This window comes from the organism of the source record quoted next, unplaced genomic scaffold (genome assembly GCF_019419815.1).
Source record: "Pyrus x bretschneideri cultivar Hongxiangsu unplaced genomic scaffold, Pyrus_bretschneideri_v1 Contig12, whole genome shotgun sequence".
Classification (NCBI taxonomy): domain Eukaryota; kingdom Viridiplantae; phylum Streptophyta; class Magnoliopsida; order Rosales; family Rosaceae; genus Pyrus; species Pyrus x bretschneideri.
In genome coordinates, this window is record NW_025999413.1 from 1788510 (window position 1) to 1804453 (window position 15944).

Consider the following 15944-nt stretch of genomic DNA (forward strand, 5'->3'; position numbering starts at 1 on the left):
GCCAAAACATCAATGACTCATGACGCAGATGCAACACAAGCATAACTTTCTCTACACAGTACAAAATATATCACTTTTCACTGTCCATCTATAACTCAGTAAATACTAAGTACGAAGAAAAACTACATAGATTTCAGAGTACAAAGGGTGTAACCAGAGATGAGGGAGCTGGAGGCAAAGGCAATAAAGGCAAGGAAGGACAATGCGACGGATGCCCGAGCCATGTCCGGGAACTTGTCTTTGCCCCAATTCGACTCCCAGTCGTCGACCCGAATCGCAGCCGATGAAGACGCCGATATCAAAAGGTACGTCAAAATCTGCAACGCCAACCAAAACCATTAAACTTAAGATTTAGATTACACGACATAACAGAGGATAGAGCAAGTAAACAGAATGCAGAATTCCAATATGTATGCTTTAAGCTATTGTAAACAGTATTAACACAAATGGAAAAGTAGAAGCGTGCTATCCACGTACTTCTTTTTACCTTCCAGACACACTTCTTAATTTTGAGTCGTTAGATTGAATGAATTAAAAAACATCAAATATTAGAAATTAACAGGAAATGTGTGTGACGTAAAAAAAAAAAAGTATGTGAATAGCATCACCCAAACAGAATCATTCCTAGAAAAAAGGCAATTGAAAAGGTATCAAAAAGGTGGAATAAAAAAAAGGTCAGGAACCAACTGATGCAAAAGTATCTAATGAAGCATCACCATATAAACAATGATGAAAATAACTTTTATAGTCAACCAATAAGTAATGGCCATCAAACTGTTGGAGGACTGATTTTACAGGAGAAAAACTTCAGTAGTGGAAGCCCTTATAGTGGGTTCATCGAAACACATATGGGTTGTGGTTTGTTAGCGCAGTCAGACGGTTAGTGTGCTCCAGCTGCCTTACACAAATTGTCTCTCCTCATAGTCTAAGGTCCCTATAATTATCGGAAAACGGGCAAGAAAACGAGAGATTTTTCAATATACCCGGAATATTGGATGAAACACACATGATACTGTGTAATTAGAAAGAAGTTTTTTTTTTTCAAGTGTAAACCCTGTATTCCCTACACATTGAAAAATCTCGAAGAAAGCAGCACTTTGTGGGGATAGATTAGGTAGAATCATTAATTAAATTGCAGTAAAAAGGACAAGTAATCACTTGCCTGATCCAACAAGAAATCAAAGTAATAGCGGAGATGGTGCTGGATTACATGTTTTCCACTGGTGATGAAATAGGTTAGGTCATACGTTTGCAGCCCTGAATACACAAATCCAATCACATTGACTGCCAAGCAGAACCTGCAAATTCACATATCCAATTAATAATCTTGTCCATTTTCACCATCTTCTCCAAAACATCATACAATTTTGCCCAAAAAAAACTAATAATTCAACAGAAATTTCTATGAAATGGTGAATTTCTATTCAAAGTACAAAGCTTTGTTTATGTTTCAAAGAGTCAGTAGTTGGGACTGTTCTAAAAAACACTTAGCTTAATAGGCGTTTATACTATAAGTGTTTTTATTTACAATCCAAATACTTCTTAAAAAATTACTTAATTTTTCCGCTAAACCTGTTTTTTATTGATAGAAAACACTGTTAGCTCCAAAAAAAAAAACACAACTTGTTGCAATACAAATAGATGTAAATGATAATGATAAATACGAAAATATCACTATAACGGTATATACGGTATTGTGTTATCTAAGACAATCACACACTTTCATTAGATTTCAAAAGTACGGCTGTATTTGATTGACTTAGATGCCGTCTTCGTATTCTCGATATGAGTGTGTAACTGAAAGTGGCAAACCTGAACTCCTTGTAGCGATAGAAGGAATCTAAAGCCCAACCTTGGTTCTTGTCAGCCGCCATAACCGAGAAGGATATCAAACACAACACAAACCCAGAAATCCTTAACCCAAACAAAGCCCTCCTCACCATGCTCTCCCTCCTCGACCTCTTCAGTATCGACAACTTGGGTCTCAAAGTTCGGATATTTACACCCGAACCACCTCCAATTCCACCGCCACTTTCTTCCCGAGCCTCCGGGGTCCAATCAAACCCATCTCTGGAATCGGGTCCCGCAACCTTGGGCTCGGCCCTGAAGGACTGGGGAGGCGCGAGCGGCGGCGACGCCGGCTTGGTGTCTGCAGGCGCGACTCTGAGCTCATGAGTGTGGTAGGTATGATGGGTTATTGGAGAATCGGACGGTGGAGACGGAGTTTGGAACATATGAGATGGTGATTGGAACACATGAGATGGTGAGTGGAACAGAGGAGATGGTGTTTCTGGCATGCTCTGCTTTTCTTCTTCTTCTTCTTCTTCTTCCTCTTTCACTTGTTGTTTTTCATTGTGTTTTTCTTCTTCTTTGCGTTGTGGTGGTGTTTCTGGTCGGTCTTCTGGAATTGTTTCCGGTTGGTCTTCTGGAATTGTTTCCATATTTTGGTGTGGACTTCTGAGTCTTAGATGGGGATTTCTCTACATCTACAATTTGGCAGTTTTTTTTTCTTCAAGAAATTATTTGTGGAGTGACCAAAAGAAAAGAAAAAAATAAAGGAGAAGACTTTAATTAGAGAACCTGGTAAATAGAATACAAAAGGCAGTGTGCATCAAATAAAACAAAGCCACTTGTCGCTTTCTCATTCCCAATACTTAAGATTCCACCGTGTAACCAGAGTTCGACTTACATGAATGACTTGTTATATTTTAAGTATAACTAGCTTATTGTGTGCATTAACGTAAATCCGCACTTCCTCAATATCGTAGTAAATTTTCGATTATATCTAAAGGTTTGATATTGTGATGAGACTCGAGAGAGATCAAGAAAGCATGATAGACCCATACGTTTTAAGTTTGCCACTTGATACAGTCACAATAACATTCCAACACAGGATGTACTACAACGGTATCAAATAAACTCATATCCTTTACGAATCTTGCAATTTGGAGCCGATGGATCGAATAATTTGGACCATTTAAGAGAAAAAAATCTAGACTTTTGATTTGTATAAGATGTGCTAATGAAATGAATTAATAGAGGTTGTAAGATTTAAAATAAATGGTCCGGATTTTACAGTCCGTCAGCTTAGGATTGTAAGATTTGGAAAGGATCTTGATTCCAAAACCAATAGCCTCGTTGTCTTGTATTTTGAACTTTCTTACGCAGAGTTGAGCAATTGGGTTGAAGTTTCTCCTAAAACTTGTTCACGTTGCTATAGCAACACATGTGTCAATGGGACCATCAGTGACACCGCCAAGCGCTAGCTGGTCGACAAATGGTTCTGGGCGGTGGGTGGTGGGGAACAAAACTTGCTAAAATATCAGTTGAAAACAAAAACAAGTGAATTGGATTAATGCTGAATTAGATTATTTTTTTACATAAATAAGAATACATTATTCGTACAAGTACAGAACCATTAGCGAAGACCATGCCCTTAATTATTAATGTTACAAGCCTAGATTATGCATCATTCATCCAGCCCTTAAGCAATCCGACGGCGGCCCTACCGAACGAGTCTTGGCCAAACAGTCACGTGGTGCGGGCGTCCAGACAGAAGAACTCCTCCCTCCGACGAGTTTATTGCTCAGTCTCTTCGAAAAAGAATTCCCTTGCTTCATGGTATTTTTCTAGGACAACATTGAAGAGGGGATGAATTGGTTCCAACAAGTTGGAATAGGGACCCATGACTGCCCTAGGCGACACCCGAGAGTCTTTATCGTTCGACAAAATGTGTTGACATACAGAGAGACCACTTAGACAATAGCATGTGTGATAAAAGTCTCGAGATTTCCCGGGTTTGTCCTTCATTCCACCCTTCTCCTGCATCGACAAAATCAAATTGATTTGTTAACCCCCTCGGAAGTAAGAAACTTATAAATAAGAAGTATGAACGATTAAGATAACATTGCTTGAGATGCATCCTGATACAGCTTAACTGTCGATAACTAGTATAATGATGGAGAAATAAGTTCTCACTTTAAAACCTGTCAAGTCAAGCATTCAGCTGTTACAGTGTAAAGTTATATGTTAAATATCGAACCTGTGAGCATAGAAGTATATATTGTTGCAATGCGATGCTGTGAAAAAGTGGCTCCAATTTTACAGGCCTCTTGAGAAAATCATAGCCGATGTCATTCAAATTCACTGCACACGAAACATTTAGCCATGCATATAAGAACAGGAAAATTATAAATTTATAAGATAACCTCGTAACACATAAATTAGAAGATTGAGCAGAAAATATGGGTTTAAAAAGGCGAATCTGTTCTCGTAAAGGATAGATAGAGAACATCTTAAATGCGCCTAAGTAAGCTGTCAGCCTACCTCCTGGAGATGCAGTGCCTTCAAAATTATTCCCCTCTTCAGATAAATTAGATGTTGTAGAAGTCTGTGGGCCATCCTTGGTACAGTATATCTGTAATCCGCATCGCACAAAAGAGAGGATAATTTTCTTACAATTAGTCCAGGCAAGTCCAAACGATTGACCTGATTGATTAGAACCATTGTAGCTACCCCACAAAAAGTGTACCTGAAGGGAAAAAAAAAATTTGTCAGACCTATGAGCGAATAGAAAATGTAAAAGGAAGTGAAAATACATTGTCCTAATATTTCACATGATTTGACATTAGTAGCTTATGCAATCTTTCCAAATACGTAAATTGGAAGAACATAAAGACAGGCGGACAAAAAAAATTGTCATGTAAGTCTGAAACATACCCACCATGGGCTTCAGCACCAGGCTCCCCAGAAATACCACCTTCATACGTCTGACAACTGCAAAGATAATGTTTAATTTAACCAAGATATAATGCCATTCATATCAAGGAAAAAAAAACTTCAGTCCATGACTCAACACAAAGGCAATAAAATGAATTTCAATTAAAAACAGATGTCTAAGAATCAAGGAGAATTGGACAAGCACTCCACGGTATCACAACAACAATACAACGCATACTTCAAAATATCAAACTGAGCTAAATTTATTTTCAACCAAATGAATGACTCGGTAAGCAACCTTAAGATGAAACTTCCAACATTATGAACCAGTTCATCATCCAAAAAGTTCAAAATGCTTGCTACCTGCAAGGACGAGTAAAATTGTCATGATGAAAATTAAGCAAGCATATAGCAAGGCGGTAACAAAGAACACAACTATAATGCATTACAAAGGATGGAGAGAGAGAGACTAACAGAAACCGCAGTGTAGCAAGCCCGGACATCAATTTCTCCACCATCATGCATCCTAAAAAGAAGTAATTAGTGATGGTAAAAGTATATCAAAGGTACTGAAATGATCATTGTACATATATGTCCTCAAACTATAGAACCACACAAATCAATGTGATATCTAACCTGAAGCCGCCGCTTGGATGTTTCATTCGCCGCAAAAACTTGTAGAGTTCACCTCTGAAAAGAAAGAAAAATCATGTCAAATCACTTCCAAAAGGCTATGAATTGCACTGTTGTGAAAAAGTATTTTTTCTTAAATGGATAAACTGACCACCTATTAATTGTTGAAAGTGCCTCATCACCGCCGAGAGTTATAAGCGCATTAACTGCAGCATAAGTCGTTGCAAGATGTGGCATCTGGGAAATCAGAGAACACGCTAACAATTGTAAGAAAAAGAATGCAAATCACCGTATAATAGAGTAGATACGTAATGTTGTATAAGCCTAGTCAAGTCAAGCTATAACAACTGACGCCAACAGAGTTAAACAACGAGAGACCAGCATTGGCTAAGCCAAAATGGAAAATAATGAGATCAATTCACTTGCCTGTCCAGGTCCGCCGCCATATCCACCCTCTGGGTCCTGGAAGCAAAACACAACTTCATGACAATCTAAACATACCATTCCATGCTAACAAAACACTAAAGATCACTTCTTTTTGTATTGTTCTTAGTGGTGAAGCAAACTAAAACACCCGCCTTTCGTTACGTTCCATATAAAAGATGTAAGATTGTCATACAAATTACAATCGATTATTCGCATACCTGACAACGGCTTAGGAAATCAATGGCATTCCGTTCAAGTTCATCATCAACAGACTCCCCTAGCAAAGCCAATGAGTGTAGAATCCAATAGCAAAGCCAAGGCCGACTACAGACAAATGTACACAACAATTGAACATGTCGTAGAAATCAAACCTCAATCAAAACAATACCAAGAAAGTCTGCTAAAAATACTAGAAATAGAGAGAGAGAGAGAGAGAGACAGACAGACAGACAGAGACAGAGAGAGAGAGTTATACTTGGCATCCAAAACGGAGAAGGAGGAAGGGAGTCCTATGAGTCCTCTGGTTAAGTACTCTATGTGACTATCACGCTGAAGCTCAATCCTTCAAAGTCCAAGAACCCCACAACAACAAAAAAATCCATCAAATTCCACAACAAAACCCCATAATTTAAAAAAACAATAAATAAACAAGTTTGAATCCCCATCCCCACAGTTCAATTATATTAGTTTAAAGTAGAATATTGCTTGCATCGAAAAAAAAGCAACAACAAAAGGGAAATTCTTTGTAAACCCAAATGATTTATTCAGAGTGCAAAGTTGGAAGCTTTTTTCTTACATGACGCATTGGGCTTCGGGAGGGAGGCTGCCGAAGCGTCGGTAGATCCCAAAGACCTCACTTTCTACCATCCACTGATCGCGCTGAGTCACGGTGGCGGTCGGACGCTCCATCTCCGCCGTCCTCCGACTGACTTTCCACTTAAATTCACCGTTTTGCAGTTCCGAGTTCGCTTTACTCCGCACAAACAGCAAGCGGAGTTTACTGAGGAAAAAAGAACGGAGTTTAATTGGGCTTATTTAAAGTTTATGTATAAATGCCACGAGTTGGGCTCGTAAATGATAAATATATTGGGCTGTCAACTAGGATTCCAAAAACACTTTAAGTACTTCCTACAAGAAGTACCAGTTATGTGCTTCTTCTATAAAGCATTTTAAGTACTTTTTCAAGATTTACTAACATTTTTACTAAAGATTGTTTTCAAAAATATTTTCACCAAAAGTATTTTTAATCATTTTAAAAGTACATCCAAATAAGCTTTTAATCGGTTTTGCGAATTTCTACACCAAAAAAATTTTGAAAGACTTGTTCTCACACAATTTTGACCGCATTATAAGCTTTTCAAAATTTATATAAAACATTTCATAAATTTTCAAATTTCAGTGTCGTGACTTTTCTTTCCACCTCTTAAAAATACATAAAAATGCTTATGAATCAATAAATTGGCTGATTGTTTTCAAATTACTTATAATATTTTTCTTAAGTGCACGAAAAAATGTTATTTGTAAAGGCTCAACGATTGCATCCATGACAAACATTATAATTATAAATCATAGGTTATATTCGATTTTGCAAACTTCTTCAAATATCGACATAAAACTTGTGTTGGTGCCACTTTTTAGTTGGAGATAACTTAGATAAGTTTTCCATTGTGTAGAGAAAATTTTATTATGCCGGGAACACGACCAGATACACAAAATGTCTTAATACAATTGATTGAAAAAAATAATTCAAATTTCCAAATACTTATAACATTACTAAACCATGTTTTCGAAATATTAAAAAATCTCTCCTTTCCGCCTCCTTGATGTCACCTCCAGTAGATAAGGCATAACTAGTTTAGACCATTGTGTACTTGCCATGTGGTCCAATTAGTGGATGTATCTTCCACGTAAGAATGCCTTTGGTCATTTTTTGACCAAATTGATGTCATATGTACGAGAGATTTTTCAGTGTAATCAGTTCAAGGATTGTACATCATATATCACTATATAAATAGTGAGATATGTGTGCTAAAAAGTTAATAACTTAAAAAATAAAATTTATCACCACTTATGTTCCCATCAGACCTCCTCCAACCCTGGGCTAAATGCCAAATTACCCCATTTATTCCCCTCCCCCCAAACACCACCTAACCCAAGCTAAAACATTGGCCTAAAAGTCAAATGCTAAAGCTAGGCCAAATACCCCCCCCCCACAAAAAAAAAAAACATGTGGACTCGCATGCCTACTCGTCGATGGGCCCCACGCGACCCGCATCAATTCAGCTCCCGACAGTGGGTGGCCCACTGTCAGGGCCCCTGTCGGCCACTTCCTTGAGCCCAACGACTCTTTTCCGCATCGAATGGCCACAATTTAAGGACCAACATCCAACGGACCAGATTCAAATTTATTTTTTTAAATATGATATTTTAAAATACATTGAATTCAACGGTTAAAATCGAATATAATCAAATCTAATGGTAAAAAAAAAATCTAACGGCCCAAATTTAAATCCAACGGCTAAAATAATTATAAAAAATTATTTAACTCAAAATTCACCCAAAAACTCTATAAATACCTATGTATTTGTTCAAACATCCACACAAAACTTAATTTTCTCCAACAATTCTTCCAATTTATCTTTCTATCATTTCTTTCCATTTCCAAATATTTCAACATGGCAAGAGAGCATATTAGAGGTCGTAATTGGATCTATGAGGAAGATGTTACTTATGTTTGGCATAGATTTCTGTTAGTAAAGATGGTGTAGTTGGCACAAATCAAAATAAAAAGGTTTTGTTGAGAAAACTGCAACGGCAGCAGGCAGGACGATGGTGGTGTTTATGATCGGTGGAAGACTATCAACAAAGCATGCACTTTATGGAAAGGAAGTTTGGAGAGAGTCGTGGTTGGCATGGCTAGTGGAAGGAGCGGCACATAAATTGTGAGTTTTTTTTCTTGATATTTTATTTGTCATGTACATAATATTCTTTTGCAGCTAATTATTTTTATGTATTTTTTGCATAGGGTGACAAAGTAATGAAAATTTACAAGACAAGAGTAACACCAAAAAATCAAGTTTTTAAGTTGCAACATGCTTGGGACGTCCTCAAGGATTGTCCGAGGTGAGGAATCGATGCGGACCAACAATGAGAAAGATTATTTCAACATGAAGCTGCACCAACAAATGCTGGAGATAAAAGTGTCGATGAAATGATCCCATCTCCTTCTTTTGCAAGGCTCATGGGAAGAGATAAGCAAAAGGAAGCAAAGAGAAAAGGGAAGTCCCAAGATCCGATGAGTAGACACTTTGCTACCAGAATTGCAAAATTGAATGAAACTCATAGCGCTCGCCAAGAAGAAGCGGCTTGAATGGGCTTGCAAATGAAGCAAGAAAGGGATAGGGAGCAGGATAGGTTTGAAATTAATTTCATGATGAAGGATCTCAACAAATACACTCCAGAGAGGAAGAAGTTCTTACGTGGTAAGTAAAAGGAAATTTTGCGAAAGTATGCCTCAAGGAGTATATTTCAAGATCATGAATCCTCTGAACCCTATATACCAAGTCAACCATGAAGTCCATCACCAAGTCAAAATGGTGGATATGATTATTAAGTTTATGTAGTGTATGAATTATGTGCTTTATTAATTAACTTTATGAATTATTGGTTGTATTAAGTTTATGCGGTTTATTATATGGCTTATGTACTTTATTAAATTTATGTCCTATTAATTATTGTTTCTATTAATCTAGATGCATTCAATAATTATTGTACTTATTATTCCACACTTTGATGTATAATAGATGCCTTCAATAATTCAACCTCCATTCAATAATTTATCCAACGTACTAGACAAATTACTTTGCACAAGAAGATACTTAAATTTATTACTACAAAATAACAACATAGTGCAACTAAAATTATTACATAAATGCTCAACCAACATCATCAACATTCACCTTCTTGGCGCCATACATGCTCAACCAAATCCTTACAGAGTGTGTCATAACCTTGAGGAGCTTGAATTCTATTTAAATATCTCATATACTCATTCAAGGTGACCCTATCCTATCGGGTTTCATATGTGGTTGGAATGAGATATTCAACATATCTTGCAATAGCTCTTGCATGTGTTGTTTGGTCATCATTCACATCTTCGTCTGAATCTTCTTCAATTTCGATGTACTCATCTTCCACAATCATATTGTGCAAAATTATGCACATCATCATGATTGAATAGAGGTCTTAGGTATGCCAAAGTTGTGCAGACCCTTTAACAATGGCCCATCGAGCTTGTAGGATCCCGAACGCTCTCTCCACATCATTCATGTAAGACTCTTGCCTCTGGGAAAATAATTTCTTTTTTGCACTATCGGGATAAGAAAAACTTTTGATAAGGGCAGACCAACTAGGATAAATATCATTAGTTAGGTAGTAACCTAGCTCATACCTATTACCATTTACCTTGTACAAAAATTTGGTGTCCATCCATTGACAACATCATCGAACAGAGGAGAAGACCGAAGAACGTTGATATCGTTGTGTGATCCGGGAGCGCCGAAGAAAGCATGCCAAATCCATGTATTGTAGGACGCCATAGCCTCAAGCACAATGGTTGGCTTGTTATGACAGCCCTTGAATTGGCCAGCTCAAGCAGTAGGACAATTCTTCCACTCTCAATGCAAATAATCGAGAATTCATATCATGCCAGGAAAGCCTCTTTTGTCTACCTTGCGTAGAAGTTTTTTCAAGTCTTCACGATTTGGCTTGCAGAGGTATGTGGCTCCATATATAGCTTGAATTGCCTAACAGAAGCGTTTCAGGTTCTCAATAGCAGTACTCTCCGCAAGTCGGCAATACTCATCAGTTGAGTCTGCAGAGCACCCATTAGATAGCATTTGAAATACATATATGAGCTTTTGATGAGGTAATAGACTTTTTCGGCCTACGACATCTATCTTCCTTGCAAAGTAGTAGTTATGATTGACAACTGCGTTCAAGATGCTTTCAAAAAGCTATCTCCTCATCCGAAAACCGCCTCCGAAAATCATGAGCAGGAAATCTCGGACACTTGATGAAATAATCTTTCATCATTCGGCCATGACATTCTTCTCTATCACGCTGCACAAATGAACGCCTCGTGACAGAACCACGATGGCTAGATTCGCCATGGTGCTCAGATTGCATAAGCGAGTTTACAAGTTTAGCTTCAACATTGATCAATTATGCATCCTCAATGTCAAGCCTCACTTGGTATTGTGCCATCTGCATTGCCCTGCTATGCCTTCTTTTACCACCTATTGATGAGATATTGAGGATTTTAAGGAAACAAAAACTCTTTCAATGTTGAAATATTGGTGAATATAGAGGATGATTGAAGGTTGAAAGATTGTCTGATCAATTAATACTGGACCTGTGTTTATATAGAGGATGATTGATGAAAGTTGAACGATTAGTGAAAATTGAAAGTTTGGTGAAAGTTGAATGATTGGTGAAAGTTGAAAGTTTGGTGAAAGTTGAAAAATTGGTGAAAGTTGAAGGCTTGCTTTGTGGAAAATTTAGTGATTTTTCAATATTTATCGGAATTTAAATATTTTTAGATTAAAATTTTCATAAAATTAATTTACAATAGTCTACATATTTATTTAAAAAAAATTAACCTAAGTTCATTCTTTAATAATTACAGGCTAAAATTTTAAGCCAAAAGGGTTGGAGCAAAAAAGTCATTTTTGGACTAAAAGCTAAATTTTCCGAACTAAAAAAATTTGATTTTTAGCCTAAGAGTTAGAGATGATCTCACAACTAAAAACTTCTCCATGTATACAGTGTGGTACCCACCAAATTACAAATAGCATTTCATCACTTTAAAGTGACACAACCACCAAAGTTTTCCGGGTCCGCGGCTCAAAAGCCTCTGCAAAGTCACAAGGGCAATCCACAAATTGAATTTGGATAAGGTTAACTAACATGAAGGACTTTCTGCTGCTAAGGTGGTATCTCAACTAAATTATGCGTTACCAAGTGAAAATTTATGATAAAACGTGATAGAATAAACTGATATTTTATCATAAAATCAATTACATACTACTCTCAATAAACTATATCAGTTGTATATTGTAGACAATGTATACTGGGTAATGTGGAAGCACGTGGACTGCTAGACTCAGGACGCTGATTAACTTGCTAGATATTATGAGGTAAGTTTGAGTTTCATCATAGCATCAATTGACAATATAAGAAGTAATATAACCCCTTACAGCGGCATATAAAATAACTTAATGGTCCGGTATGAAATTCACCCCCTCGACACATGATTAATTAAATATTGTTACAGTAACACCAGCAGTTTAGGAGGGTGGTGGGCACAAGTATTTCCAAAACAAACATCCGTTTCGGCCAGTTGCCAACTTGCCAAGAGGAAAACGAGTAGTTTCCGACATGTAGACTCTACACGTGCGTAGCATGCATAATAAAAACTAAAGAGATTAGGTGGAGTGGACTTGGATGATGAAGAGAGTCACTGAGCTCTCACTTCAATCGTTTATTATAAATAAATGGGCAGAAACCTTTTGTGTTGCGCACAACACAGAGCCTTCTCTTTTTAATTATTTCTCAGTTTTTAACAAATTTCAAAATATTTAGTTTCAAGGTTCTTCAGTTGGCAACCAATTAGCAGGAAATTTTTAAGAATCCATGTCGATGAAGCGTTTGCTTGTTTCTGCAGTTCGAGGTCTTGCTTCATCAGGAAGCTCAGCATCTTCAACAACTTTCACCAGGCACCTCCATGTAAGCCATTTCCACACACACACACACACACACACACACACACACACACATATATATATATATATATTTCACATAATTTAATTCAGCAATTAGTTAATTGTGATAATTAAGCTTGTTTAATTGCTGATCACCTTAAAAATACCACCTATAGCCTTATGGGGAAATGGGGGGTTCGACCTCAGGTGGTTGCTATTAACCAACTGAGCTACAAGTCCCTCATTTTAGAACAAAATAATAATCCAAATTTTGGGTTGTGTTGAATTGATGTGGTTTGGTATGAGCAGGCATCTGGTGGAAGCAAAAAGATAGTTGGGGTGTTTTACAAGGCCAAGGAGTATGCAGAATTGAACCCCAATTTTCTGGGTTGTGAAGAGAGAGCCTTGGGGATAAGGGACTGGCTGGAATCACAGGGCCACAAGTATATTGTCACTGATGATAAGGAAGGACCAAATTCTGGTAAGTTCATACAATTTCAGTACCTTTCTATACATTTCATATATAATATGTATGCATATAAGCATATATAATGTCCTAATGCATGTGCTTATGTGAGTATAAAATTAGCTTATTACTTATGCTATATTTAGTTTGTAGATGTGTGTTAGGTTAGTTGGTGAGGGCAATGTGGTCACCCCCGTCACTCGAGTTGGATCCCCCTTCCCTATAGATTAGAGTAGTTTAGAGAATCGCCTTGTCAAAAACTATAAACAAAAGGACACACTTGGCTTGAACAGATATGCCAAGATTAATGTGATCAATGAATGTTGATTAAAAGCTTTTGACTCAGTTCTGCTAAATTTTGTCCTGCAAGCAGCGTGTACATGGCATCGAACTCGCCTAATCACTGACCGGTAACTTGTTAATTTGACAGGTTTTTCCGCTTTGAGATGAGTTTTCCTTGGGCTTATAAGTTGATTCTTAAATTGTTCGAACTTTTAAACTAATGGGAACTTTGTATGTCCCTTTTGGTGCTGTTTATTCAGAACTTGACAAACACATTGAAGATCTTCATGTTCTCATAACAACGCCCTTCCACCCGGCCTATGTCACGGCCGAAAGGATCAAAAGGGCCAAGAATTTGCAGCTGCTTCTAACAGCTGGAATTGGCTCTGATCACATTGATCTGAAAGCTGCTGCTGCTGCTGGATTAACCGTGGCAGAGGTCACGGGAAGCAATGTGGTTTCAGTTGCAGAAGATGAGCTCATGAGAATCCTCATTCTCGTCCGCAACTTCGTACCTGGGTATCAGCAGATTGTTAGTGGAGAATGGAATGTTGCAGGCATTGCCTACAGAGCTTATGATCTCGAAGGAAAGACGGTGGGGACGGTTGGTGCTGGACGTATTGGCAGGCTTTTGCTCCAAAGGTTGAAGCCTTTCAACTGCAATCTCCTCTATCATGATCGTGTCAAGATTGACCCCGAATTGGAGAAACAGACTGGGGCAAAGTTTGAGGAGGATCTGGATGCAATGCTTCCGAAATGTGACGTTATTGTTGTCAACACACCCCTAACTGAAAAAACAAGGTACTTAAGTCAAGGCTAATCTTCTGACTATTTTATTCCGTTTGATTGTTATTTATTTGTTTTGGTGGAGATGACTGATCTTCTGAGTTTATTACCATATAATTGCATTTAGAAGCTTATCTACAACTAACAAACTGATAGGATCAATACAATTAACGGATATTGATCTTGCGACTCAGAGGACTGTTTGACAAAGAAAGAATTGCAAAGTGTAAGAAGGGAGTTCTGATTGTTAACAATGCTCGTGGGGCAATCATGGACACGCAGGCTGTTGTCGACGCTTGCTCCAGCGGACACATTGCAGGTAACTCATGAACTGGTCAATGTTAATCGAGTTAATTCTGTTGACTTTTGGCTAATCGTTTCATTTGATTCTATGATTCTCCAGGTTACAGTGGTGATGTTTGGAATCCACAACCAGCTCCAAAAGACCATCCATGGCGTTACATGCCAAACCATGCTATGACCCCTCATATATCCGGTACCACAATTGATGCACAGGTATATTTTTGACGTTTACTATCTTATCCTTTACGCTCATGGTTTCACCTCATTTGTTCCCTGAACTGAAATCCATCATGTAATTTGTGCAGTTACGTTATGCTGCTGGGACGAAGGATATGCTCGACAGGTACTTCAAGGGAGAAGAATTTCCGGCACAAAACTACATTGTCAAGGACGGTAAACTAGCAAGCCAATACCAGTAGTTCGGGTGCTTGTTATTAAATCTGCTACTTTGTGTTCGCCTGCAGATGCTAACTATGAGGCAGGTCCATATGAATAATGTAGCCAAAAGCTTTCGACTTTAGGGTCTGTGTGCTTTTATCTTCTTCGTTTTCACCGGTTCTATAGCCGTATAGGGCACCGGTTTGATCCGAGCATGCATCACTATGTCTCTGTGAGACTTGTAAGAGTGTACGCTGCCCGGAAACTTTCCCTTTCAATAATGAGAAGTTGTTACCTTAATTAGCGAGTTTGCTCAAAACCCGTAAGAAACTTCTTGTTCAAATGTTTAAGAGTATCTTCGTAAGAGGTTCTGCGTTCGATTCTCACTTGGTGCTCAAACAGAAGCTTGAACTTGTGCAATAACAATACCAATACCAAAAGAAAAAGAAAAACTTGTTTATTCTTAAAAATAGATAAGTCAATCCGGACCAGATGTCCATTGTATTTTCTGTTTGTTGTGACAACTGTAAATTGGTTACTACTGTTTTGTAACTAATCAATGTGTTAGTGGTTAATCTAGTGTTATTAGTCACTAAGCTTATTTAGCAAAGTGTATATAAACTCAGTTGTAATTACTTCCTCATTAAGAAATGAAATACAGAAAGCATTCTTTCTATCTTGGTATCACTCGCCTCTCTGCTTGTCGCACTTCAATCCTCTTTTCTCTACGATTCGATCTTCGATTCTTCGTCTTGATCTTTAATTTCTTCTTCTTCTTCTCAGCAATGGCGTCTTCAAGTTCTTCACCTACACATCCAGAAATTATTCCTTGAAATCCTACACCGACTAAGTTTGTCGCCCCTAATTTCACGGCGATGAACCGTAATTCTTCCAGTTCTTCGATTTCATCGATCATGATCTAGAATATCAGTTGTATGGCGCCTACGAAGTTGAAACGTGACAATTATTTGGTCTGGAAGGCTCTCTTTGCTCCAATTTTCAGGAGCTACAAGCTCACCGGCATTGTTGATGGTTTCGAGATTTGTTCACCGCCTTATCTTCTTGATCAAACTGATCGCAATACTGGAATTCCTAACCCTGCCTTTGAAGCTTGGTATGAAAAGGATCATAATATCCTCATTTGGCTTAATTCTACTCTCTCTAAAGAAATCATTTTGTTTACTGTTGGT

General features: G+C 37.9%; 2 protein-coding genes and 1 pseudogene across 3 annotated transcripts; 1 reads left to right on the forward strand and 2 right to left on the reverse strand.

Annotated features, from left to right (window-relative positions):
- Nucleotides 1-29: 29 nt before the first annotated feature.
- Nucleotides 30-15528, reverse strand: LOC103926917 (CASP-like protein 4A1). Of its 2 annotated transcripts, XM_048577861.1 has the most exons (4): nt 15519-15528; nt 1813-2330; nt 1163-1298; nt 30-317 (listed from the first exon to the last, which is right to left on the reverse strand). In XM_048577861.1, exons 2-4 carry the CDS (start codon nt 2295-2297, stop codon nt 123-125), a joined length of 816 nt encoding a protein of 271 aa, XP_048433818.1. In that variant the 5' UTR covers nt 2298-2330; nt 15519-15528; the 3' UTR covers nt 30-122. The 2 variants fall into 2 exon arrangements, with proteins under 2 accessions (XP_048433818.1, XP_009334068.2); XM_009335793.3 differs by lacking the exon at nt 15519-15528 and having other exon boundaries at nt 1813-2577.
- Nucleotides 3327-6810, reverse strand: LOC103926916 (annotated as a pseudogene).
- On the forward strand, nt 12287-15054 carry LOC103926915 (formate dehydrogenase 1, mitochondrial). Its single transcript, XM_009335792.3, has 6 exons — nt 12287-12564; nt 12849-13020; nt 13548-14088; nt 14268-14392; nt 14477-14589; nt 14682-15054. Exons 1-6 carry the CDS (start codon nt 12472-12474, stop codon nt 14793-14795), a joined length of 1158 nt encoding a protein of 385 aa, XP_009334067.1. The 5' UTR covers nt 12287-12471; the 3' UTR covers nt 14796-15054.
- Nucleotides 15529-15944: the final 416 nt, after the last annotated feature.